This window comes from Sturnira hondurensis, unplaced genomic scaffold (assembly GCF_014824575.4).
Source record: "Sturnira hondurensis isolate 20B ecotype Veracruz unplaced genomic scaffold, ASM1482457v3 Scaffold0018097, whole genome shotgun sequence".
Classification (NCBI taxonomy): domain Eukaryota; kingdom Metazoa; phylum Chordata; class Mammalia; order Chiroptera; family Phyllostomidae; genus Sturnira; species Sturnira hondurensis.
Window position 1 is genome coordinate 1,936,125 of NW_028090728.1, and position 26,577 is coordinate 1,962,701.

At 44.5% G+C, this 26,577-nt stretch overlaps 1 protein-coding gene across 1 annotated transcript in view; it reads left to right on the forward strand.

The window, feature by feature from the left end:
- Positions 1 to 26,577, forward strand: part of TOP3A (DNA topoisomerase III alpha) — a 42,196-nt gene that overhangs the window by 6,262 nt on the left and 9,357 nt on the right. Inside the window, exons 2-13 of the mRNA XM_037068759.1 lie at positions 8,940 to 8,999; positions 9,884 to 9,957; positions 10,744 to 10,819; positions 11,558 to 11,666; positions 14,074 to 14,217; positions 14,386 to 14,556; positions 15,223 to 15,323; positions 17,132 to 17,206; positions 18,439 to 18,521; positions 19,899 to 20,106; positions 21,653 to 21,838; positions 22,030 to 22,159. Coding sequence (XP_036924654.1) covers positions 8,940 to 8,999; positions 9,884 to 9,957; positions 10,744 to 10,819; positions 11,558 to 11,666; positions 14,074 to 14,217; positions 14,386 to 14,556; positions 15,223 to 15,323; positions 17,132 to 17,206; positions 18,439 to 18,521; positions 19,899 to 20,106; positions 21,653 to 21,838; positions 22,030 to 22,159 — 1,417 coding nt within the window. The remainder of the gene's footprint in view (positions 1 to 8,939; positions 9,000 to 9,883; positions 9,958 to 10,743; positions 10,820 to 11,557; positions 11,667 to 14,073; positions 14,218 to 14,385; positions 14,557 to 15,222; positions 15,324 to 17,131; positions 17,207 to 18,438; positions 18,522 to 19,898; positions 20,107 to 21,652; positions 21,839 to 22,029; positions 22,160 to 26,577) is intronic.

The following is a 26,577-nucleotide window of genomic DNA, read 5'->3' on the forward strand; positions in this document are numbered from 1 at the left end:
ACTAATAACTAATAGATCCTTGAGGATGTTTTTATGTGTGCACAAGTTTTCCATGATTTTATTTTTATATTCAAAAGGAAAAATTTTTTAAAGATTTTATTTATCTATTTTTAGAGAGAGGGTAAAGGAAGGAGAAAGAGGGGGAGAGAAACGTCAACATGTGGTTGCCTCTTGTGCATCCCACACTGGTGACCCAGCCTATAACCTAGGCATGTGCCCCAACTAGGAATCAAACCTGCAACCCTCTGGTTTGCAGGCTGGCACTCAATCCACTGAGCCACACCAACCAGGGCGTAAAAGGAGAAATCTTAAAAAGAATCCTAGTACAGATTAAGTGGCAGCAATGTGATCAGTTTCTACGAAGTACTTAGAGAAGATGTGACTTAGACTCTTTTTTAGTAGAGTGGATAGCAAAGACATCTCAGAGCTACATTCTTAGTCTATCTACTAGGTTTTCTTTCTCTGGGCTCCAAAACACTATAATTGGGAGTGGCCTCATGCATCTGAGAACTTCATCTAAGGGGTAGAATCACACATGGGAATTACAGGGAGATTTGAAATACCAGGAAAATATTTCACATCCTTAAGACTCTCCATTGGTAGAGGAGACTGCCTAGGAGAGTCCTGAACCTGGGGTCATCCATGTTATTTGCTAAATCATTTACCTGGAGATGATTAGAACAGTGGTGTTCAGACTGAGTGGGGAAAGGTTGAGTTAGCAGGACTCAGCCTTGTTGCAGCCAGGGTACTTCAACCTTGTTATGTGTCAGGATCTTTATCTGCCCTTTGATTCTAAATGATAGGTTTGCTGGGTAGAACAGTCTTGGTTGTAGGTCCCTGATTTTCACTACTTTGAATATTTCTTGCCAGTCCCTCTTAGCCTGCAATGTTTCTTTTCGGAAATCAGCTGACAATGTTATGGGAACTGCCCTGGAGGTAACTCTCTGCTTTTCTCTTGCTGCTTGTTAAAGATAAAGATTCCCTCTTTACTTTTAACATTTGGCATTTTAATTATTGTGGGAGCGATTTCTCTCTCGAGTCCCCCCCCCGAGTGCCACGGACAAAAGTGAATAATGACTGAGACATGCCAAGATCTGTTTGGGGAGGAGGAGTGGGCTGTGGCCAGTTTCTCAGGGGAGACAAAGGCCAGCAGCAGCCAGTTTCTCCAAGGAGAAAAAGACCCTGAGCGCCTTTCTCCATAGCCTTTTATTGGGTTGTAATACACAGGAATACAGGGCAGCAAGGATCAAACAGTACCTAACATTTCAAAGATATCTGAGGGCTTCAGAGTCTGAGTCAGTGTCTGTCAGGAAGAGTTACAGAAACTTTGGGAGACATACTCATTTCCTCTTGGACCCTAATCATATGAATGAAAGCACCCTTAGCAGACCAGATTTCACAGGTTTATCAGGAAGTCTTTGTGATGCCAGATTTTTTCCCCAGGACACGCTCTAGCAAGGCAAGGAGCTGCACCTCTCCCCAACAGGTACTCAGGCTTAAGGGGATTAGAGCCAGGAAGCACTTCTCCCAGAAAACATGGGGACTCAGGCTATGTCAAAGCTGGGGGGCGAGAGTCCATTGCTCTTTGTTGAAGCCCCCCCGAGTCCTTCCATTAAGGCCTCCCAAGTGATTGAGTCTGGCTTAGGTTGCCCCCAGCTGTGAGGGGTCTTACCCGTCATTGACTTCTGACCAAGTTTTGGGGGCAGGGAGAGGAACTGAAGCAGCATTTGCTACCAGAGACAAGCTTTGTCTCCTGTGGCTGGCATTCCAAAGGTCATCCCTCGCCCTTAGCCACCAGGGGTACAGATACAATTCCTAAAACCAGGCAGAGCGGTCTACAGCAAATTGTGATGTGACTTGGTGTGTTCCTCTTTGGGTCCAACTTGTCTGGGACTCTCCGTGCTTCCTGGACTTGCATGTCTATTTCTTTCATCAAATTAGGGGAGCTTTCTGTCTTTCTTTTCCAAATTTCCAATTTCTTGCTCTTAATCTTCTCCTTCTGGTACCCCTATGATGTGAATGTTGGATTGCTTGAAGTTGTCCCAGTGAATCCTTATACTATGCTTGTTTTTTTTTTATTTTTTTTCTTATTGTTGTTCCGCATGGTTGTTTTTTTCTTCCTTGTGTTCCAAATTATTGATTTGATTCTCAGCTTCATTCACTGTACTGTTGTTCCCTGTAAATTGTTCTTTATTTCAGTTAGTGTATCCTTCATTTCTTGTTTTTGAATATATTTTATTGATTATACCATTACAGTTGTTCTATTCCCCCCTTCATTCCCCTCTACCTGCACACTCCCTCCCCCACCATTCTCCCCCCTTTAGTTTATAACCACGTGTCTCAAGTTCTTTAGATTCTATATTTCCCCCACTATTCTTGCCCCCCCCATCTATTTTCTACCTACTGTCTATGCTATTTTCTGTACCTTCTCCCCGCTTCTCCTCCTCCCACTCCCCTGTTGCTAACCCTCCATGCGTTCTTCATTTCTATGGTTCCATTCCTGATCTAGCTGTCCTCTAGGTTTGCTTCTGTTTTAGGTGTGGTTGTTAATAACTGTGAGTTTGCTGTCCTTTCGCTGTTAATATTTTTCATCTTCTTTTTTTTTAAATTTTATTTATTTATCTTTTAGAAGGGAAGGGAAAGGGAGAAGGAGAGAAATATCAATATATGGTTGCTTTTGGTGCATCCCCTGCTGGGAACTGGCCCCTGCTGGGAACTGGCCTGCAACCCAGTCATGTGCCCTGACGGGGAATCGAACCTCCATCTTCTGGTTCGCAGGCCCGTGCTCAATCCACTGAGCTACACCAGCCAGGGCCATCTTCTTTTTCTTATATAAGTCCCTTTAGGCCCTGGCTGGTGTAGCTCAGTGGATAGAGCATGGGCCTGCGAACCAGACGATCGCGGTTCTGTTCCCAGTCAGGGCACATGCCTGGGTTGCAGGCCAGTTTCCGGCAGGGGCCAGTTCCCTGCAGGGGATGCACGAGAAGCAACCATACATTGATGTTTCCTCCTCTCTCCTTCCCTTCCCCTCTAAAGATAAATAAATAAAAACATATTTTTAAAAAAAAAGTCCTTTTAGCATTTCATATAATAAGGGCTTGGTGATGATGAACTCCTTGAACTTGACTTTATCTGAGAAGCACTTTATCTGCCCTTCCATTCTAAATGAAAACTTAGCTAGATAAAGCAATCTTGGATGTAGGTCTTTGGATTTCATGACTTGGAATACTTCTTTCCAGCCCCTTCTTGCCTGTGAGGTCTCTTTTGAGAAATCCGCTGACAGTCTGATGGGTACTCCTTTGTAGGTGACTGTCCCCTTATCTCTTGCTGCTTCTAGGATTCTCTCCTTCATTTTAGTCTTGGCTAGTGTAATTATGATGTGCCTTGGTGTGTTCCTTCTTGGGTCCAACTTCTTTGGGACTCTCTGAGCTTCCTGGATTTCCTGGAAGTCTATTTCCTTTGCCAGACTGGGGAAGTTCTCCTTTATTATTTGTTCAAATAAGTGTTCCACTCGTGGCTGTTTCTTTCCCCCTTCTGGTACCCCTACAATCCGGATGTTGGAACGTTCAAAGATGTCCTGGAGGTTCCTAAGCCTCTCCTCATTTTTTTGAAGTCTCATTTCTTCATTCCTTTCTGGTTGGATGTTTTGTTCTTCCTTCTGGTCCATTCCATTGATTTGAGTCCCAGTTTCCTTTCCATCACTATTGGTTTCCTGGACATCTCCCTTCCTTTCAATTAGTTTAGCCTTCATATGTTCCTCTAATTTGTGACTATAATCAACCAGTTCTGTGAGCATCCTGATAAACAGTGTCTTGAATTGTGCTTCTGAGAGGCTGGTAATTTCTCAGTTGCTTAGAGTTATCGGCTCTGGGACTTTGAGTTCTTCTTGCGCCATCTTTTGGGCTGTTCATGCCTGTTGGTAGCAGGATCGGATCCCTAGGTGTTCACCAGAGCTGGGCAACTCAGTCGCTGGGTTGTGACGTTGTATGTGGGGGCGGGGTCAAAGAGGAACAATGGTGTCCCATCTGCTGTCTCCTGCCGCGGCTCCCACAGGTGCGACAGCTGCCACCGTCACCAGGCCCATGTGTTTCGTCCCACTGCACGCAAGTGTGCCACCGCCATCAGCCCTCGCCCCCTGGGGCCTGCGTGGTCCGTCTCACTGTGTGCGAATGTGCGACCGCGGTCAGTCTGCCCCGCACCCTGACTGGGTCCGGGCCACTTGCGCTCCTATGTCTGAGGATCTTTCCTGCCCGACCCTGCTCTGCTGCTGGCTCCGCCCCTCTTACCGTCCCCGTTGAACGGTTAGTGGTTGTCGGACTTCTGTATAATTCAGTTTTCTGTTTTGTGGCTGTGTCTTTGTTCTCCAAACCTTTGTTGTATTCAAACTTGGTTGTGGGAGAAGGCAGTGTTTCCACCTATGCCTCCATCTTGGCGGAAGTCCTATCCTTCATTTCTGACTGCATCTTTTTCATGCTGTTGAGATCCTAACTTCCTTGAGCATCCTTATAACCAGTGTTTTGAATTCTGCATCTCGTAGGTGAACTCTATCCCACAGATCTCTCCTGGCCAACGTGGATGAGAATAAATCGTCCCAGACACAATCTGTTGTTCCAGCAGGAAAGAGGGTGGTGATTCCCTCTAGTGGGGAATGCCCCAAGCCCATCTCCCAAAAGGCTTTTATTGAGTTTAGCTTGCATAGGGATGCATATCAAAGAAAGGAGATAAGGTTTACAGATAACATTTCTGGGATCAAGGGGGTCCTTTTGAGTCAGGGTCTGGTAGACAGGGTGATGCCAATTAGCCATGAAACCTGGGGAAACAAACTCATTTGTGCTTGGACCCTAAACGTTTAAATTGAGGGCATTCTTAGCAAAACAAGTTTCACAGAATTTAATGCATTCTTTCTCAGGCTTGATCTGCCCCCTCCCCGACTTGGAACCTCGGTTCTGGCCCAGGGCTGCATCCCATTTTGGCATTGTAACAGGCCTGAATCAGGTGAGGGAAGCAAGGCAGCCAAGAGATTAGGAGACTTTTTACAGATGTAATGAGGACTCGGGCTATGATAAAACTGAAGGGTGGGGGCCTTTTGTCCCTCCTCCACAATCCTCTAACTCCTTCCCTGATGGCTCCTTTGTGAAAACTGTGTCTATCTTAGGTTGTTCCTTCCTTGAGGAATCTTACCTGTCATTGACTATCCAGCCATCCTCCAGGGGCCAAGCAGGGTGAAGTAAAAGGGGGCAGAGGCTGCATCCCTGCCGGGGGGGGGGGGTGAGGGGGGGTGGGGATAAGTTTTGTCTCGTTAGTGGCTTATGGTCCCAAGGTTCCCCTAGCCGTGGGGCCTTTTTGCCTTTTTGTGGGGTTACAGCTCCTGAAACCAGGCGGGACGGTTCCCAACAGCATTTGGTAGATATCTTATGTCAATTTTGTTTAGTTTGTTTTCTGGAGTTTTGATCTTTTCTTTCATTTAGGCCATGTTTCTTTGTCTCCTCATTTGGGCAGCTTCCCTGTGTTTGTTTCTGTGTACTAGGTAGAGCTGCTATGACTCCCTGTCTTGGTAGTGTGGCCTGATGTAGTAGGTGTCCTGCTGAGTCCAGTGGCACAGCCTCCCCTATGACCCAAGCTGGGTACTTGAGGTGTGCCCTTCATATGGGCTGAGTACAGCCTCTTCTTATAGTAGAGCTTTGCTTTTGGCAGGTCAGTGGGAATGATTTACCCAGCCAGTAAGCTCTGAGGACTGGCTGTGACCACTGACCACCAATCTCCACACTCTGTAGAGAATCAGCTATGCAGGAGCTCTGGGTTTTTCTGGGTGGTACAGGCCAAGGTCAGCCCCCATCTAGGTTCAGCCTGAGGCCTCCCTGCCTGAGCTGTGAAGCAATCTGAGATGGCTGTTACTTGTGCTGGGCTTGGAGGTTCCCAGGCAAAGTCAAGCTGTGAATCTAGGCTAACTGCTGCTTACTGAAGCCGACTGTTGTTTGTTTGATTGGATTTAGGAATTTGTGTGGCATGAGTCAAGATGAGTCATTCATATAGAAAAGTCATGGTTAACAGTTTGGGTGCAACCATAAGTTGGGAGGGACTGAGTCTTGGGATCTTTAGGGCTGGGCAAACAGTGATAACCAGGTTGATGGAGTCTCGGATGTGGTACCCGCCTGCCGGCTCTGTGGCTCTGTGGCTCTGTGGCTCTGTGGAGGGAGGATTTAGAAAAGGGACAGTGGCCTCTGCCCACCTTTCTGTCTGGGAGAAAGCTGTCCCCCAACTTCCACCTTGATGCCAGACACTTTAGTTCCTTTCTGCATGCCACTGGTGCCTTTCAAGCTGCTACCCCACTGCTGGAGCTCAGAGAGGGTGAGTCCGAGTAAGTCCATGTGCGGGTTCTTTAAGAGGAACTATTTGGGATTACAGAAGTTTCTTCCTCCAGTTCAGTCCCCACTGGTTTTTGCAGCCAAAAGTTATGGGGATTTATCTTACTGACACTGGAACCCTGGGCTGGGGGGCCTTTTGTGGGGCCGGGACTCCTTGCTCCTGAGATATCCCTCCTGAATTTTTGTCCACTACATGTGGGTGTGCGACCAGCACGTTCCACATCTCCACCTCTCTTACCAGTCTGGATGGATGTGGTTTCTTTAATTCCCATTGTCAGACTTCCATTCAGCTTGGTTTCTGATGGTTTCTGCATGATTGTTGTTCTATAACTTAGTTGTAGTTTTGATGTGGTTGTGTGAGGAGGTCAGCAGTGTTTACCTATGCTGCCATCTTGACCAGAAGTTCTGGAATGTTCAAGCTTAATGCTAAATCTGATGCAGATTCATTGCTCTCCTCACTCAGTCATTTTGAATGTGATAGCCACACAGTACACATGCTTACTCCATGACGTCTGCTGCACCCACCGACTAGTACAGTGAAGTCATCATTGATCACACATGCACATTCCAGTCCACTGTCCTTGGCTGCCAGATTACATCAATGTTACGCAAACCATTCTCGTTATGTTAACAGGGGTTGTACTTTTTTCCTGACAGTCCTTTTATAGGGTTCAGTAATATTTGAGGTTTTGAGGATCTACTGGGGTTCTTGGAATGTAAACCCTGAGGATAGGAGGGGACTACTGTACTAAAAATGCTTAACTAGTATTTAGGATTATAGAGGGGAGTTTCTTTTCTTGGCAACCATTAGAATAATGAACTCTCAGCTATCTATCAAATACTAAAATAAATTCCCTCCTTAAATTTGCTATTTATAAAGAACCTCATTCAGTGTTCCACACAGAAGAATTGTATTTGTGAGCCTGAGGGAGGATCTTGTCGACCCTGATTTTGCTTGGCCCTTGAACATTTCCCCAGTTTCCAGTTTGCCTTTCTCTTGTCTTCTGTGCAGTTGGTGTGAAACTCACATACAAAAGTACAGTTGACCCTCAAACAACACAAGTGTGAATGTATGCAGCTTTATGTATGCATTTTTTCCCAGTAAATACGTGCAGTACTATAAATATATTTTTCTTAATAACATTTTCTTTTCCCTACGTTACTCTACTGTAAGAATACAGTATATAGTACATGAAACAAACAAAATATATGTCGACTATTTGTTATCATTAAGCCTTCAGTCAAAGTAAGCTAGTAGTAGTTAAGTTTTGGGGGGAGGGACAAAAGTGATATGCAGATTTTTTGTGGCATTGTAGGGGTTTGCATCACAGCCCTGTTTGTGGAAGAAGGTGGGATATATCTAGTGAGAGTCTTACTCGTCGGTAAGTGCAGTTGAAGAAGTGCTGTGTAGACTGGATTCCAATCCTGACTGGGTCTCATAGGTGTTAATGGATTTCAGAGCCAGAGGGACCTTGGAGGTAACTTCATTCAAGAATAAATTGAGGTAACCCTGGCCAGTTTAGAGCATCTTTCCAGTACACCAAAGTTGTGGGTTTGATATCTGGTCAGGGCACATACAAGAAACAATGTATGCATGCATGAATAAGTGGAACAACAAATCGATGTTTCTTTCTCTCCCTCCCTCCCTCCTTTCCTCCCTCCCTGTCTCTAAAATTAGTCAATAAAATAAAAATTAAAAAAATAATAATAAATTGCCCTGGCTGGTGTGGCTCAATGGATTGAATGCCAGCCTGCAAACTGAAAGCTCACCAGTTTGATTCCCAGTCAAGGCATATGCCTGGGTTGTGGGCCAGGTACCCAGTTGGAGGTGTGCGGTAATCATTGCCATTTCTCTCTCACATCAATGTTTCCCTCCCTTTCTTTCTCCCTCCCTCCCCCTCTCTCTAAAAGTAAATAAAACTAAAAGCTTTTTTAAAAAAGAGAGTAAGTTGAGGTTCAGAAAAGCAAATGATTTGCCCACATTCACCAGTTTATTGGAACAGTTGTATAGCCAGGAAGTGGTAGTAATATGTGGAGAGGAAAGAGAAAATTGAGAGTTATGCCCTAATCCTTTCTTGGCCATTAATTTTTCTTGTGACCTTAGATAAGTCCATTCTCATGTATAAAAAGATGTATATTCACTCAAGGTTACTTTCCAAAATAAAAACTCCCTGGACTCTATCAAGTAGAAACTTAGTAAGTGATTTTTTTTAAGAATTTTTATTTATTGATTTTGAGAGAGAGGAGAAAGGAGAGAGAAACATCAGTTTGTTGTTCCAATTATTTATGTATCTATTGGTTGATTCTTATCTGTGCCTTGACTAGGGATCGAACCTGCAACCTTGGCTTATCTGGGTGATGCTCTAACCAACTGAGCTAACTGGCCAGGGCCGATAGCTGTGTTTTGAGGGACCACTTAATAAATGATGTTGGTAATTTAGCATAGTTTTTATCTATAGGAAATACTGTTACATTTTTAATATCCCCACTTAGCAGAGTTTTGCTTGATCTTTATGCTAAGGAATCCTTTTTATGTAGTTCATGTATTTTCTTTATTTCTGTTTTGTCTTACAGAGGGAAGGACTTTCGAAATTCAACAAGATCTATGAATTTGATTATCATCTCTATGGCCAGGTATAGTAGCATTTCCATTATATAACTAAAGCCTGCTTTTAGGTCATGTGCCATTTTGGTGTACATTTATTGGGTTTTTAATTATGACTAAAAAAGAGCAGCTTTTTACAAGTCCTCTTTAAATTGCTGTGCTTCAGAATTATTTGATCAAGAAGTGTTAGCCAGCCTAGCCGTTAGAGAATACGTCACTGTCTTTTAAGAGTAGCTATTGTTATGAACTGAAGATCTCTGGTTATAGGTGATCATTTTAATAAAATATGGTCCCATCTCAGCTCTTTATAACAAGAAAGAAGCAGATATACAATAGTTTGAGGAAATTTAAAGTGCTACAAAAAGCATCATGGTCATAGAGTTAGAATGGCAATTGTCATTTATTACTGTGACTTTTAGCTTCAGTAAGCTATGTTTATGTTTGTTTCTTCCCAGTTCGTTTTTGCTTTGTTTTGTTCTTTATCAGCTTAATTTTGTTAGAGCAGTTTCAGGTTCACAGTGAACTTGAGGGGAAGGTGCAGAGAGTTTCCACATACCTTCTGCTCCCGCACACACGCATGGCCTCCCCCATTATCAGCATCCCGCATCACAGTCCATTTGTTGTATTAATGAGCCAAACTTGACACATGATCACCCAGAGTCCATGGTTTACACTGAGGTTCACTCCATGTTGTACTGTCTGTGGGTTTGGACAAATGTATATGTAAACATATCCATCATTATAATATACAGAGTTTTTCATTGCCCTAAAAATTCTCTGTGCTCCACCTATTCATTCCTTCCCCTTTGCCCTCAACCCCTTTTTCTCTTTACTAGAAGTTTCTTCCTTTTATTTAAATGATCTGGCAAAATATAGTTGCTAAAAGACTAACTCAAATTTTGTTATCATTTAGAATGTTACCATGGTAATGACTTCAGTTTCTGGACATTTGCTGGCTCATGATTTCCAGATGCAGTTTCGCAAATGGTCAGTACAGTTCCGGGGGGAGGTCCTATCAGATTATTGAAGTCAATTGTAAAAGACTACAGGCATTTTAAGGCATGTTGATTTTACTGTGTAACCTATAATACTCTGATGACTCTCTGAGTCAATTCAGGCTGCTGTAATGAGATCCCACAGACTGGTTGATCAACTGCAAATTTACTTCTCCCAGTTATGGAGGCTGGGAATAGGAGATCATAGTGCCAGCATGGTCGGATGAGGGCCTTCTGGTTGCAGACTGTTGGCCTCTCCCTGTGTCCTTGCCTGGTAGAAGGTCTAGGGAGCTCTGTGGGGCCTCTTTTATAAGCACACTAGTCCCACTCATGAGCTCCCACCCCCATGACCTGATCACCATCCAAAGGCCCCACCTTCTACACCATCACTTGGTATTAGGATTTGAGCATATAAATTGGGGGGTGGGGAGTGGACAAACTATAGAGACTGTAGAAGTGACCTAGGATTAACTGACTTATTGTGAATTTTTACCATATGTTTAAAATAAATAGCTACTTTTATTTGTGCTCTCCAAAATAGCCAGAATTTTTCATTCAGTCGTTGGATTGCATTTGTCCTATTGCAGATAGGCCTGAAAGGGTTCTAGCATTTCTTCTTAGCAGCTCAGTGGTGCAGAATCTTGCTCTTAACACTGTGGCATTTTCATGTGGGACTTTTTCTGTTAGGGATCCATGTGTGAGTGCAATGGAGCAAATTTTCCTCATTAAAATGGAGGATCCTCCATTTGTGCTTTTTGTGTTTTCATTTCTTCTCTAGGCAGAGTTGCAATCCCCTTGTCCTCTTTGAAGCAGAAATTGAAAAGTATTGCCCAGAGAACTTTGTAGACATCAAGGTAGGATCTTTTGGAAGACCTATGGCACTGGAGTTGAACAACCACAAAATAATTGAACTGAATGACTTCTGTATTTTCAATTTATTGGAATTTAGAGATGAGATTTTCCACCAAACTAGGTACCATGACCTAAAAATTATTCTCACTCATTTTATAAATGAGGCCATTTAAACCAAGTGGACGAGGGACTGAGATAAAGCCTTTTTATGAATAGGAGTTGTTTATCTAAGTATTGTTAAATTACTAATTCTAGCTCCTACCCCACCTCTGGTTAGAATGAAGAAACTACAAAGTAATATAAATAGTTCTTTAATAGTAAATTTTGAGTTTTCAAGCAGTCAGAGCACCTGTAATTAGTTCAATGGTAATTGGGAAACCTTGGGATGAAACTCAGATGAGAAGTTTATTTTATTTATTTTTTTACCAGAACATAACCAGACCCATTAGAGTTAGACGTATGTGTTAGAACTGAGTTTTAGCATGCTGTTATAACTACATTCAACCCTCAGTCTTCTAGAAGCTCATGAATGGGTCTGTGATTCTAAGCTGGAGGGTTGATTAGTTACTTCACCATCCTTAGAACTGGTAAGAATAGTTTTTTCTGGTTTCTTTTTCTCACCAAGTTGACATATTTTAAGAACATTATGAATATTCAGTCAGATCTGTTTAGTATAGAGGTATAAATTAATTGCTCTGTGGGCTGGGCTCTCATTGTGTGTTTCCCATTGGGAACTGCAGAAAACTCTGGAACGAGAGACTCAGCAGTGTCAGGCCCTGGTGATTTGGACTGACTGTGACAGAGAAGGTGAAAATATTGGGTTTGAGATTATCCACGTATGCAAGGCTGGTAAGTGATGCCAATTCTGAGTTTCTGTGCCTTGGGACCACGTAAATAGATGATTATCCTGCATATGTGTGCAAGGGGCTATGCCTAAGTTCCTCCCTGTATACTCTTCTCCTGCGTTCATCTGCCATTCTCATTGGCTTAGAGCAAGTCTCTGGCCCCTTGGATGCTTGGACTTCCTCATCTGGAAAGTCAGGCCAGTCTGGTACAGATTCTAGAGCAGTATGAGGACTGAATGAGCCAACAGGTGGCACAGACCCTGAAGCCCAGGGCTTATCCTGTTAGCTCCAGTAGATAGCTAACTCCTCGAGAACAGGGACTTATGTCCTATTTTTTTTATTATATATTGAATATGTACAAAAGAATGTAAGCACCCTAGGTAAAGTATGAAGATTAATTCTAGAATACTTCATTTGGCCCTGGCTAGTGTGGCTCTGTTGGTTGGAGCGTTGTCCTGTGCACTGAAAGGTCACAGGTTCAATTCCCAGTCAGGGCACATACCCAGGTTGTAGGTTCAATCCTGTTGGGATGTGTATGGGAGGCAACCAATCAATGTTTCTCTCTCACATCAATATTGCTATTTCTTTCTCTTTCTCTCTCTCAAATCAGTAAATGTATCCTTGGGCAAGGATTTAAAAAAAATAAAATATTTCACCCTGGCTGGCGTAGCTCAGTGGATTGAGCTCGGGCCTGCGAACCACACGATCGCGGTTCGATTCCCAGTCAGGGCACATGCCTGGGTTGCAGGCCAGTTCCCAGCAGGGGACTCACGAGAGGCAACCATACATTGATACTTCTCTCCTTCCCTTCCCCTCGATAAATAAATAAAATACTTAAAAAATATATTTCAACTGTTTTAGTTGTTTTTTTTTAAAGATTTTATTTATTTATCTTAGAGGGGAAGGGAAGGGAAGGAGAGAGAGAGAGAGAGAGAGAGAGAGAGAGAGAGAGAGAGAGAGAGAGAGAGAGATAGATAGAGAGAGAGAAATATCAATGTATGGTTGCCTCTCGTGCGTCCCCCGCCAGGAACTGGGAACTGGCCTGCAACTCAGGCACGTGCCCTGACTGGGAATCGAACCGCGATCGTGTGGTTCGCAGGCCCGTGCTCAATCCACTGAGCTACACCAGCCAGGGCAGTTGTTTTCTTTTTTTAAATTAAGTTTATTGTTAATAACATAATTTTTAGGTGTGCAAGATTCACTTTTTTTAATCTATATTAATTTATTTTTATTATTGACATTGGAGGGAGAGAGAAGCATTGATTTGTTGTTCCACCCATTTATGCATTCATTAATTGCCTCTTGTTCATGCCCTGACCAGGGGTAAAACTCACAACGCTGGCACATTGAGACTCTGTTCTAACCAGCTGAGCTACCCAGTCAGGGCAATCTCCTATGTCAATTTTATCCTATAAACATTAATAAATGTTGAAGTGAACTGCAATGATGCATACAGGGTTAATTATTTCAGATAACTTAGAGCCGGGGTGTCAAACTTATTTTCACTGAGGGGCCATATCAGCCACCCGGTTGCCTTTAAAAAACCAAATGTAATTTTAGGACTGTATAAATGTCACTACTCCTTAACTAGGGGCAAGGAGCTTGGCGCTACCACCGGGTGGAAACAAGGTGCTGGGCCAGATAAAACAAGGTGGAGGGCGGGATTCGGCCCTCAGGTCTTGCTTTTGCCACCTATAATTTAAAGGAAGTGATGTGCAGGCCATCGCAGGCTTCAAAGACTGGGGGTGTTGCTGTTTTCCCTACGTGTTCTTGAGTTTGAAGCTATAGTAACTCCTGTGGTTTAAATACATTGCCTTTCAGGGACAATGTATATATGTCCTATGTTACTTCCATGACAGGATGTTAAATGCCCCTGTAGGGCCCTCACTGGCATAGCTCAGTGGATTGAGCACGGGCCTGTGAATCAAAGGATCACCATTCAATTCCCAGTCAGGGCACATGCCTGGGTTGCAGGCCAGTTCCCAGCAGGGGACGCACGAGAGACAACCATACTTCGATATTTCTCTCCCTCTCTCCTTCCCTTTCCCTCTAAAGATAAATAAATAAAATCTTTAAAAAATTTCCCTGTAGAGACCTTTGAATTAACATTTTTCTTTTCCCAAAAGGTCTAAGAAAGCAAATGAGATTAAAGTCTTGAAAGGCTCACCCAGAGAATTTTAGTTAATAGCTAAATTCAGTGCACTTCTATTTCTGACAGTACTCAGTTTGGTAGTTATAATGAAGTTTACCTCTTAGAGAGCATACTGTCCATTTAACCTAACCAATAAAATTAGATGCAGCTTCTTGAACTGCTTCCCTCTTGTTCAAGGCTGTTTAAGGAAAAGCAAGCCCTTGGTGATGAGAGGCAATGTGACTTGACTCTGACCGCAGTGAGTCTCTCTGTTCTGCAGTGAAACCCACTCTACAGGTGTTGAGAGCCCGTTTCTCTGAGATCACTCCCCGAGCCATCAGGATGGCTTGTGAGAACCTGACTGAGCCTGACCAGAGGGTGAGCGATGCTGTGGACGTGAGGCAGGAGCTGGACCTCAGGATTGGTGAGGAGCCGGGCTTATGCCTCTGAAGGCCCAGGTGGCCTCTGGGCATTGGGTTATAGAAGCCAAAGTGAGGTTTGTTTGTACAGTAAATATGTGCAGCTAACTCTGGCCTTGCAGTTGGTCATTTTCTTGTTTTTCCTGTTTTCCCTGTCCTTCCTCACTTTCCAGGAGCTGCCTTCACTAGGTTCCAGACCCTGAGGCTTCAGAGGATATTTCCCGAGGTGTTGGCGGAGCAGCTGATCAGTTATGGCAGCTGCCAGTTCCCAACACTGGGGTTTGTGGTGGAGAGGTTCAAAGCCATTCAGGCTTTTGTGCCAGAAGTCTTCCACAAAATTAAAGGTAGGGCTGGGTGAGTTATTTATGGCATGGAACCTCTTATTCGACGGGCCAAGGTCCTAGAGAACCTTAGCATGTTGTCAGTCTGGAGGACCAGCTATGAAAGGCATGGGGTTATAAGGACCTATGTGTGCACCCGTGGCAGCCAGCCCATGCAGTTGGACCACCACCCAGACTTTCCCAGTATGAAATTATACAGAGAACATAACACACGGGGTGCACAGGGGTGGGGGAGTGGGAAGGCCATGCTCTTGCTCACGTGCAAGCTGTGTGGGGCCAAAACACAGGCTGCTGCTCTGCAGTTGTTTACAATCCAGGCTCATGTCCAAGAACAATTTCTGTTGGGCCATTTCGTTTGTTTGTTTGTTTGTTTGTTTGCAAGGTCGGTCCCACAGTCACTTCCTGATGCTCTCATCATACCCTCACAGGGTGGGAGGGGCAGTTAGAGCTTAGGAAGGGGCCTGTGGTCCCCTTTGCTGTGCAGAACCTCAGGGCCCATTGAATGACCACAGGCGCTGTGGGCCAGCGGGGGTGCCCTGACAGTGCTCGGGTTTCCCAGCAATCCTGTCTGTTTCATATCCCTTTGACTGTCACTGTAGTACTACTGTTTTTCTCTGTCATGTCACGTAGCTCTGAGTCATGGCCTTCCTGTTTGTGTTCCCCTGGTAGTAACTCATGACCACAGAGATGGCATCGTTGAATTCAGCTGGAAAAGGCACCGTCTCTTTAACCACACGGCATGTCTTGTCCTCTATCACCTGTGCATGGAGGTAGGAAACAGTTTGAAGCTCCCCTGGTCTGGGACAGCTGATCTCTGCACTGGGAGGGGCGGTCCTGCTCTTTTCCCTCTGAGCTGCAGGTGTCTCAATCTGAATCTCAGGAGATCACTTTTGGGGACCAGTAAAGAATAGGACCCCACAAAAACAGCACTAAAAATGTGGAAGAAAAGGATCTGTAGAACTTTTAGGTAATGTCAAAATTTTAGGAAATATATGGCTGAAATTTTTCCCTAAAGCAGAGTACTATCATTAGTAAGTAATAAGAATTGCCTGGCTCTGTCTGCTAGGCCAAGGTTGCAGGTCTGATCCCTGGTCACAGCACACACAAGAAGCAACCAGTGAGTGCATGGATAGGTGGAACAGTGAATTGGTAACTGTCTGTCTCTGTCTCTCTCTCCCCCTCTCAAAAATCAATAAATAAAAAGAAATAATAAGGATCAGCTAGACCAGCCTAGGCCACAGACCCCTACAGCTAGAGAGAGAGGTTGCAAAGCATCTGGTCCAACGCTGCCATTGGTCAAATGACATCTTAAGAGATGGAAGTCACAACCGAGTGAACAAGTTAATTTTACACAATGACAAATGACGGGGGAAACAGGAAGGGGACTGTTCTAGGCATGGTGGACGTGAAGGACATGTCAAGGTTGACATTTGAGTGAAAGCCAGAGTGATTGGCAGGAGGCAGCCACAGGAGGACCTAGGGAAGATGTGTGTCAGCAAAGAGAGCAACACATGCAAAGGACCATGCTGGCTCAGGCCACCAGCCAGTCAGAGGCCCAGGTGCATCCCTCAGACTGATGGGCCACTTTAGGATGCCACTTCCTGTCAGTGCATGACTACCTGTATTAACCCAGGGGCTGCACACAGTGGTTACCTGCATAAAACTTGGGGCTCTCTAGGTTGGATTAGTCAGCTGTGTTTCTTGGTTGTAGCACATTGGTGGGTTTAGCATTGTTTTGCTAAGGGGACCAAAGACTGTTGAGCCCCTGCTACATGTCAGACACACTCCATATTTACATGTCATTTTCTCTAGTCCCGATAGTGCCTGTGCAGGTGGGCTTGCTTTTTTATATGACAGGTGAGGAAGCTAGACAAAGTGAAGGGACTGTATGGACCCATCAGGGCTAGGAAGGGGCCGAGCACAGGTCAGCTCCCCAGACCACACTGCTTCACCCTTTACCTGAAAGCCACACAGTCACCCTGCATATCTGTCTGTTCAGTACAGAAGTCCTGCGTTCTGTTGTGCTCTACTAGGATGTGGTGCAAAAAAAGCAGGTGGGCTACTTTGAACTCCTTGTCAAGAGCACTGGTCCCAGTCTATTTGGAAAGAGAAATTTGGATTTTGATACACAAATATTCTCATTAACAAATCACTTAAGCTGAGTTCTTTGTCCATTTGAAGTCTCTTAAAAGTGTGAAATTGGCCTTAAGTTTAGAGTTCTCCAGGTTGTATTACATAATTTCTTCTATTTCTAACTCTATCATAAAGAATTTAAAAAAAAAGAGTAACACCCTGGATGAGAGATAGGAAACTAAGGAGGTGTGTGGGCTTCTGTGTTTCACGGGCTCCAGAGGGGGCTTATGAGATTGCCCCTCTGAGTCTGGGCTTGAGTGGGGAAGAGGTGCTGGCATCAGCCCTGCTGTGGGCTGCAGGCCAGGGTCAGTGAAAGCTTGCCTGGGATGGCTCAGGGGGCTCTGCAAAAGGTGGCTGTGACCCAGAGGAGCAGGGGCTCCTTCTGAGAAGCTGGGGAAAATACCTCTGCAGGTTAGAATGGCATCTGCTTTTTTTGGGTTTCTAGGATCCCATGGCAACCGTGGTGGAGGTCAGTTCTAAGGCAAAGAGCAAGTGGAGACCTCAAGCTTTGGACACTGTGGTATGTTCTGGAGGGATTACACCAGCCCCTGACTTCTGGTTTTTGGGACCAAGGTTCTGCTGCAGGCAATGGCCCAGTGACATTACTACTCCCGGGGCCACATAGGAAAGCACTTGGAGAAAACAGAAACTCCAAACCGTGGGCCTGCTTGGCCTCAGTGCTTTTTTTTACATGAGTTATTAGTGCAGTATAACTGCTTTACATGGGGTTGGAGAAACAAAAAGAGACAGATAAGTCACCACTCACCATGCCATTCTTGTGTAATCACAGAGAAAATCTTGATATCGTCTCTTCCTATTTTTTTCATGTGCTTATTTTTTATGGATTAAAATTGGAATAGTTTTTCTAGCCAAGTATTTTTCTTTAATGTTTCTGTATAATCTGTGTAAACATTTAAGTATCTGCTTTATAAGCCTATCCTAGAACAGGTCTTCTCAAAATTTTTGACCCTAAGAAGAGCCACCCCCATGGGACCCAAGTCTGAGTAAACACGTTAGGGAGCCCCTTTCTAGTCAGCACTCTGCAGGAAAATTCAGAGTATAATTCCTGCGGAGGCTAACTCTAGAGGTAGAGTATGCAGAATGTATAGACTCAGAAACATGCAGGACTAGTAGGCAATGCAGTCTCTGTCTTGGATGTGATGCTGTGTGTGTGTGCATATGCACTGAGGGATGATGGGAGAGTTGAGATTTGATTTCACGGTAGGCATAAGTGTTTTATTCCTCATGGGTTGAATATGCTTTGACATGTAGCCAATCATTGTTGGAATGTCATCAAGGGGAAAAGACAGTCGATTATCTATCTTCTCAGGAGGCCTGGAAAATGGGCATTCACATTCAGGGGGACTTGCTGGGTCTCCAGTCGTGTTCCCCAAGGGCAGTTCTCAGACTACCTGTGTCAGTGTCAGTGTGTCAGGTAATTGCTTGTTAAAGGGGCAGATTCCAGCCTCTTTCCCTGCTCTCCTGTCAGAATCCCGAGTGCTTGGGGCCCAGGGATCTGCTTGCTTCTTAGGTGGACCTTGCTTCTGCACATCAGGGTCAGGGAAGCACTAGAGCGGAATCTGGCTCTGCCCGGAAGGCCCAGAAGTCTCTCCTGAGCATTGTCCTCTCTCTGTGTGACAGACAGTAGTTGGAGAGACCAGGGCCAGATGGTCTGAGGATGAGCTGTGTGGTTGTGTAGTGCCCTCTGACTCACACATGATGCCCTAACATGCCTTTTGACACTTTCAACAGGAGCTCGAGAAACTGGCTTCTCGAAAGTTGAGAATAAGTGCTAAAGAAACAATGAGGATTGCGGAAAAGCTTTACACTCAAGGGTAAATATTACACATCTGGAAGTAGAATTTGATATGTGAAGTAATTTAGAAATGGAGCTCATGGGGAAATAAAAACTGTCTAGATGTCACCTAATCTCTGAAGTAGAAGAATGTTGACAGTGATTTCTCTTTTCTGATAATGGGAAAGCAATTTCAAAATCTTTTCTAAAACAAGGCCCATAGGGTAAATCCAAATCCCAGCCTTGATCCCCCAGCAGCTCCCCCTGGGGTCCTAGCAGGTGGTGGGAAGCACCTTTAGGAGTGGTTTGCCCATTGTAAAGCATGCTGCCTCTAGGGCCTTGAGCACCCCAGCCCATCCAGTGTCTGGGATCCTCATGGACACGTGTGGCAGCCACATGCTCTAGCTGACTATTGAGTCCTTGAAATTTGGGTTGTTCAAATTGGGGTGTGCTTAAATGTGAAATGTTATCCTGGGTTTCAAAGATTTGTATGAAAAAAAGAATGCAAACAATCTCAATAATGTTGAAGTGGCTAACAGAAAATGTATAGTTGCATATAGGGCCCACATTATAGTTTGCATTGTTGGAGGCACTGTTGTTTCTATACTTCAGGAAAGATGGTAGAGTCCTGGCTGGTGTGGGGCAGTGAGTTGAGTGCCAGCCTGCAAACCAAAAGGTCTGCCTGTCCAATGCCTGCTCGGGGCACACGCCTGGGTTGCAATCCAGGTCCCCAATTGAGGGGTCAACATATTGATGTTTCTTTCCCCCTCTTTCTCTCCCTTCTCTCTCTAAAGAATTTTTTTTTAAGTTTTTTTTAAGATGTTATTTATTTATACATCTTTAGAGGGGAAGGAGAGAGGGAGAGAAACATCAATGTATGGTTGCCTTTTGTGCATCCCCTGCTGGGAGTTGGCCTGCAGGGAACCAGCCTGCAACCCAGGCATGTGCCCTGACTGGGAATCAAACCGTGATCCTCTGGTTCACAGGCCTGTGCTCAATCCACTGAGCTACACCAGCCAGGGCTAAAGAATTTTTTTTTTAAAAATCAAAAAAGGAAGCTGGCAGAGGCACACTCTGTTGCATTGTCGGGGTCATTGGGCTCACGTGGGTTGCTCTGTCAGACTGTCGCTGGACAGGGCCAGCGACATGCCCTAGCCACACAGCTGCAGGCTGAGCTGTAGCCAGTGTGCCCTACGCTGTGCCATTCCGTCATCTATCCTTTGGCTGTTTTGCGGATCCTAGCAGGAGAGCCTGCTGCTTCTCAGCTCATTGCGGGGTGAGGGGTCACATCTCAGAACTTTCCTCCATGAAGGTAACCAAGGTTGCCTTCTCTTGAGTTGGCTGGATCAAGTGGTTTCAATCTAATTCAGTTGTTTACAGACCAATTTCTTATTCTGTTTGTTTGCCTTCGTATTAGGTACATCAGCTATCCCAGAACTGAAACAAACATTTTCCCCAAAGACTTAAACCTGACAGCACTGGTGGAGCAGCAGACCCCTGATCCACACTGGGGGTCCTTTGCCCAGAGCATTCTAGAGCAGGGTGGCCCCACCCCACGCAACGGGAACAAGTCTGACCAAGCTCACCCTCCCATCCATCCCACCAAGTACACCAGCAGCTTACAGGTTTGTTCCCCCAGCTCTTCGGCCCGTTGTGGCCCCAGGGAGGCAGGGTTGGTGGTGGGGCTTGGATATACTCTGGGCTCTCGCTGCAGGGACTCAGTGATTTTGAAATGTCTCCTGCACTGCAGAAAAGTGGTGTCGGTGTCACATTCTCCTAGGTCACAGTTCTGCCTGGCTTCCCTGGGAGACCCCCATGGTGGAGGCTGCTCTCCAGCCAGCCCCACCCATGTCCCACTCTGCCCTGCCCCCCACGCAGAGCCGCCTAGCCCCCTTGTCCCCTTGTCAGCAGGAAGAACCCTGCTCATCCTCCTAGGACTGGAGCAGTCCCACCACCCGCTCAAACTCATGTCCACTCCTGTCATACTCCAGTCACAGTGGGACTGGCACACTTAGCACTTTCTCATCATCTTCTTTTAATAACAGAGTATTCGTTCTGATTTTCTGATTTTAAAGGTAATACATGTTCATTTTAGACAATTCAGAAAATATAAATGATTGTAAGGGGGGAAATTGCCTCTAATCTTACCTCCTACTGAGAACTGCTTTTTGTTTATACGTGAGTATAATATTCTTACATTAAAATTATAACCTTAGTTTCATAAACTACTTTTTTTCATTTTATATTTTTGATGTGCTGGAATATTTTAAAGTATATTTAAAAGTTGCATAGTTGTACCGTAATGTATTTTGCCTAATCTGTTTTTTAAGGATTGAGTTGTTTCCTTCTTTTTGATACATGATACACTAAAATCAACATTTGTATATATGAATATTAGTGTGGATCTCTCACTTTCTTAGAAGGAGAGTTAATGGATGTGAGTATGAACATCTTTCAGCTTTTGATAGATTGAGCCTCATCAACTGCTTGATTACTGAATTGATGGGAAATCACCATGACCCCTGTGTTCACGAAGTTGGTCTAAAGCTGCTGGATGCATATCTCACTGTATATCTCATGTGTACAAGGGTGTCTGGTTAACTGCTTAATGCTTTCACCTTGTTTTCTGCTTAGGTTGGGTTTACACCAAAAGAATCACTTCTCAGCCCTGGCCCCATGGCTCAGTTAGTTGGAGCATGGTCCCATAGACCAAAAGGTTGTGGGTTTGATCCCTGGTCAGGGCACATACCTAGGTATGGATTTAATCTCCAGTCATTGCACGTATAAGAGACAGCATGTCAGTGTCTCTCTCGCTTGCTCTCACCTTTTTTCTATCTATAAAATCAATAAATACATCCTTGGGTGAGGAATTTTAAAAATTAATAACTAAATAAATAAAAGAATCGCTACCCAGTCTTGAGGGCAACATGACTCCCTTGCTTTTCTCTGCCTGATGAGAGTTGTGCAGTTTACCAGCCTAAACCCATGAGCGCACAGTGCTACAGCTGCCTGGCACTGTGTGTTAGTTCAGGGGCTTCAGCAGTGGTGTGCCCTATTCTGCGCGGAAATTTGGACTGACAGGTGGCCTGCACCAGGTGAAACTACCAATGATGCTGAGATCCTTGAGCACTGTTATTCTGTAGGGAGGTTCAGACTTTCTTTTCTTCACAGGGAGATGAACAGCGACTGTATGAGTTCATCGTTCGTCATTTCCTAGCTTGCTGTTCCCAGGATGCTCAGGGGCAGGAGACCACTGTGGAGATTGACATCGCTCAGGAACGGTTTGTGGCCCATGGTCTCATGATTCTGGCTCGAAACTATCTGGACGTGTACCCATATGATCGCTGGAGTGACAAGGTGATAAATCATAGGTGCAATCAGATGTTGGAATCCACGTCTCACCCCATGGGCCTTAGGGAGGAGGGGACAACAGTCCTGGTCCTGTCTTAGGGCTGCTGGATGCACCAGGGCATGTTTGAGCTGCAGGTTGTCTTTGTCCACATGCCATGGCAGAGTGATTTGACTGACACTTCTGCTGCTCTCTGTAGACCCTCCCTGTCTATGAGAGAGGCTCCTGCTTTCAGCCCAGCACCATGCAGATGGTGGACGGGGAGACCAGCCCCCCTCAGCTGCTCACTGAAGCCGACCTCATAGCCCTCATGGAAAAGCACGGCATTGGTCAGTAGCTTGTCATCATGGTAACTTGTGGCTCTGGAGCACAACAACTGTAATGTGGGTGTTACATTCTAGACCCTGCTTTATAGCTGATGTGAGGCTTAGAGAAAGTAACAACTTACCCTACAGTCACAAAATGTGTGAGTTATTAAAACAGGTCTAAGAAACTCTGTGGTTCATGCTCTGCACCCTCCGGATGTAGGCACCTCAGAGCTACCGGGGGTTTGGTTCCAGACCACTACAATAAAGGCAGTCACACTAGTTTTTTGGTTTTCCAGTATATATAAAAGTTAGGCTTACACTATACTATAGTATGTTAAGTGTGCAATAACATGTCTTAAAAAAAAACCCACTGTATATACTTTATTTTTTTAAGCTTTTATTTATTTGTTCATCCTGAAGAGAAGATTTATTGACTTTTAGAGAGAGGGAAGGGAGGGAAACATCAGCGTATGAGAGATACATATATTGGTTGCCTCTTGCATGCCCCCCAACTGGGGACCTGGCCAGCAACCCAGGCGCATGCCCTACCTGGGAATCAAACTGGCAGCCTTTCAGTTTGCAGGCTGGCACTCAATCTACTGAACCACACCAGCCAGGGCTATACTTTAATTTTAGACTATTTTACTGCTAAAAATGCTAATAATCATCCAAGACTCCAGAGAGTCACCATGTTTATACTAATGAGGCAGGGGGTCTTGCCTTGATGTGGCTATAACTGCAGTATCTGAAAGGGCAATAAAATGAGGTGTGCCTGGCAAGACAAGCATCTTCCCATGACTTGGGGTCACAGCTGAGAGCAGGGGCTGCCCGTAGACTGAGTTTTTTTGACTTATGCTGGGATTTATTTCTTTGTTTGTTTGAGTAAGGTGCCAACATGTAAAACTTAGGAAATTTCACGTAAAAATCTGTCTCCTTCATCTTTTGAATTATCAGGAGATCTGGCAGCCTGAGCCTCTGCTCCCACTTGGACAGTTTGGAGTCGAATGGCAAGGAACCAGGGGCCTCAGTTTGCCAGCCTGCTGTCAGGTGTGGGGAGCCCTACTCTTAGGTTTTTGTTAAAGTATTTCCCAGAATTGTTTAAGAATCAGAAAGTAGGTTCATATGGTGGTACATGGGTGCTAGATTTATCAGGTGATCATTTCATAGTTATAAAACTGGGTGGGTTTTTTTTAAAGATTTTATTTATTCATTTCTAGAGAGAAGGACAGGGAGGGAGAAGGATAGAGAAACATTAGTGTTTGGTTGCCTCTCATGCTTCCCCTACTGCAGCTAAGGCATGACTAGGATTCAGACCGGTGACCCTTTGCTTCACAGGCCCATGCTCAATCCACTGAGCTACACCAGCCAGGCCTCATAGTTATATAAATGTTTAATCAATGGGTAGTGCACCCCAAACTAACATAATATTGTACATCAACTGTAATTGAGAAATAAATAGTATCTTTTTTAAAGAAAGAAAATAGGTTTAAAAATAAGAGATAGGCCAAAATGGTTATTTCCACTAAGTCCCTGTAGACAACCCACTGCCTGTGGTCAGTTCTCACCACAACGCTGAGGAGGATTGTCTCTGGAAGCCTCATTGCGAAGGGCCAGTGCAAGCTGGAGAGGGGGAGGGGTGAAGGGAGAGGATAGCTCCCTGGGCATGGTGTGGAAGCAAACCATTGCCTCTGGGGTGCAGCTGCCTCCCTACAAAGTGAGTGTTGTCAGTCTGAAGCTCAGGAAGACATGCCCTCACCTGGAGTCCCCTAGCCAGAACTGGACTATGCAGAGCCCATACATTTGGGTAAAATTAGAGATAGTTTACCCCCTTGTGATTTATTTTTTTTAATTTGTGTATCTTAGAGGGGAAGGGAAGGAGAGAGAGAGAAAAAAAATATCAATGTATGGTTGCCTCTCATTTGTCCCCTGCCGGGAACCGGGAACTGGCCTGCAACCCAGGCATGTGCCCTGACTGGGAATCGAACCGCAATCGTGTGGTTCACAGGCTCGCACTCAATCCACTGAGCTACACCAGCCAGGGCTGTGATTTATTTATTAAGAACATACAAAGCATGCCCTGAATGGTGTGGCTCAGTGGGTTGAGCATCATCCCTCAGGCCAGAAGGTTGCTGGTTCAATTCCTGGTCAGACACATGCCTGGGTTGTGGGTCATGTCCCAGTTGGGGGCAAACAAGAGGCAAGTGATCAATGTTTCTCTTGCATATCAATGTTCCTCTTCCTCTCTTTCTCCCTCCTTTCCCTCTCTAAAAATAAATAAAATCTCTGGGAGGAAAAAAATGTATGAGATTTAGGCCTTTAGTACACAAAGAGGACTACTGCCTAGTCTGTCCCTTCAAGGGCTCATCAGGCAGGAGAAATAGTCCAAACCAACACATTAGATACAATGTAATGGGTTCTGAGGGGGCCTGAAAACCTCACAGTAAGAATTCTCTGATGAACAAAGGCAAGCCTAGCAGTGCAGAAAGCACACAGACAGGACAGGGTGGGGGGTCAAGGTCATAGAAATGAGGCCAGAGAGGTGGTCTGAACCATGCTGAGCCAAGCAAAGGGGCTGATCAGCACAGAGCTATCTTAAGATTTCTAAGGAAAGGAGCAATGTAGATCTGTGTTTTTTTTTAAATGTTAATAGCTTTATTGAGACATAATTTTGATATATAATTCATTGATTTAATGCAGTACTTAGTATACAAGGCTTATCCAGAAAGTATCCAGTAGTGTAATCTGAAATAGAGACATTTATAGAAGATACAAGAAACATTGTACATAGGACAATGACATCTCAGTCCCCTTCAAAGTAGGCATCTTGGGTCCTCACACAAGATTTCCTAGTGCCTGCAGTTCAAAACACTGGTGATCAGGATGCTCACAGAACTGGTTGATTATAGTCACAAATTAGAGGAACATATGAAGGCTAAACTAATTGAAATGAAGGGAGATGTCCAGGAAACCAATAGCGATGGAAAGGAAACTGGGACAAATCAATGGAGTGGACCAGAAGGAAGAACAAAACATCCAACCAGAAAAGAATGAAGAAACAAGAATTCAAAAAAATGAGGAGAGGCTTAGGAACCTCCAGGACATCTTTAAACGTTCCAACATCTGAATTATAGGGGTACCAGAAGGGGGAAAGAAACAGCCACGAGTGGAACACTTACTTGAACAAATAATAAAGGAGAACTTCCCCAGTCTGGCAAAGGAAATAGACTTCCAGGAAATCCAGGAAGCTCAGAGAGTCCCAAAGAAGTTGGATCCAAGAAGGAACACACCAAGGCACATCATCATTACATTAGCCAAGACCAAAATGAAGGAGAGAATCCTAGAAGCAGCAAGGGATAAGGGGACAGTCACCTACAAAGGAGTTCCCATCAGACTGTCAGCTGATTTCTCAAAAGAGACCTTACAGGCAAGAAGGAGCTGGAAGGAAGTATTCCAAGTCATGAAATCCAAAGACCTACATCCAAGATTGCTCTATCCAGCAAAGCTTTCATTTAGAATGGAAGGGCAGATAAAGTGCTTCTCAGATAAGATCAAATTCAAGGAGTTCATCATCACCGAGCCCTTATTATATGAAATGTTAAAGGGACTTATCTAAGAAAATGAAGATAAAAAATATGAACAGTGAAAGGACAGCAAACTCACAGTTACTAACAACCACACCTAAAACAGAAGCAAACTAAGAGGACAGCTAGATCAGGAGTGGAACCATAGAAATGAAGAACACATGGAGGGTTAGCAACAGGGGAGTGGGAGGAGGAGAAGCGGGGAGAAGGTACAGAAAATAGCATAGACAGTAGGTAGAAAATAGATAGGGGGAAGGGCAAGAATAGTAGGGGAAATATAGAATCTAAAGAACTTGAGACATGAGGTCATAAACTGAAGGGGGGAATAGAACAACTGTAATGGTATAATCAATAAAATATATTTTTAAATAATTAATTAATTTAAAAAAAGATTTCCTAGTGCCTGTTCCAGTGTTCAAAACACTGCAAAATTTTTTGTTGGAATCTCCGTCTGTTGCCCTGTCACATTTACCTGGATTTCATTGTCAGTCTGAAATCTCTTTCCTTTCACCGGTGATTTTAGTTTTAGGAAAAGCCAGATGTTACAGGGTGCCAAATCTGGGCTGTAGTGGGACTTAGTCACCTGGATGATTTGATGTTTCGCCAACAAACTGCCCAGGTTGAGATGTATGAGTGGGCATATTTTCATGATGAAGCTGCCAATCACCAGTTGCCTGTAGCGCAGCCATTTTCATTATATTGCATCTCTCAACCAGCAAAGAACATTGAGGCAGTACTCATTAATTGTTTGGTGCAGAGGAGTGTACTCGTGTTAGACACCTTCCCAACTGAAAAACAGTTAACAGGGTCTTGATCTTTCTGCAGCTTTGCTGTGCCTTCTTCTTCGGGCATGGAGAA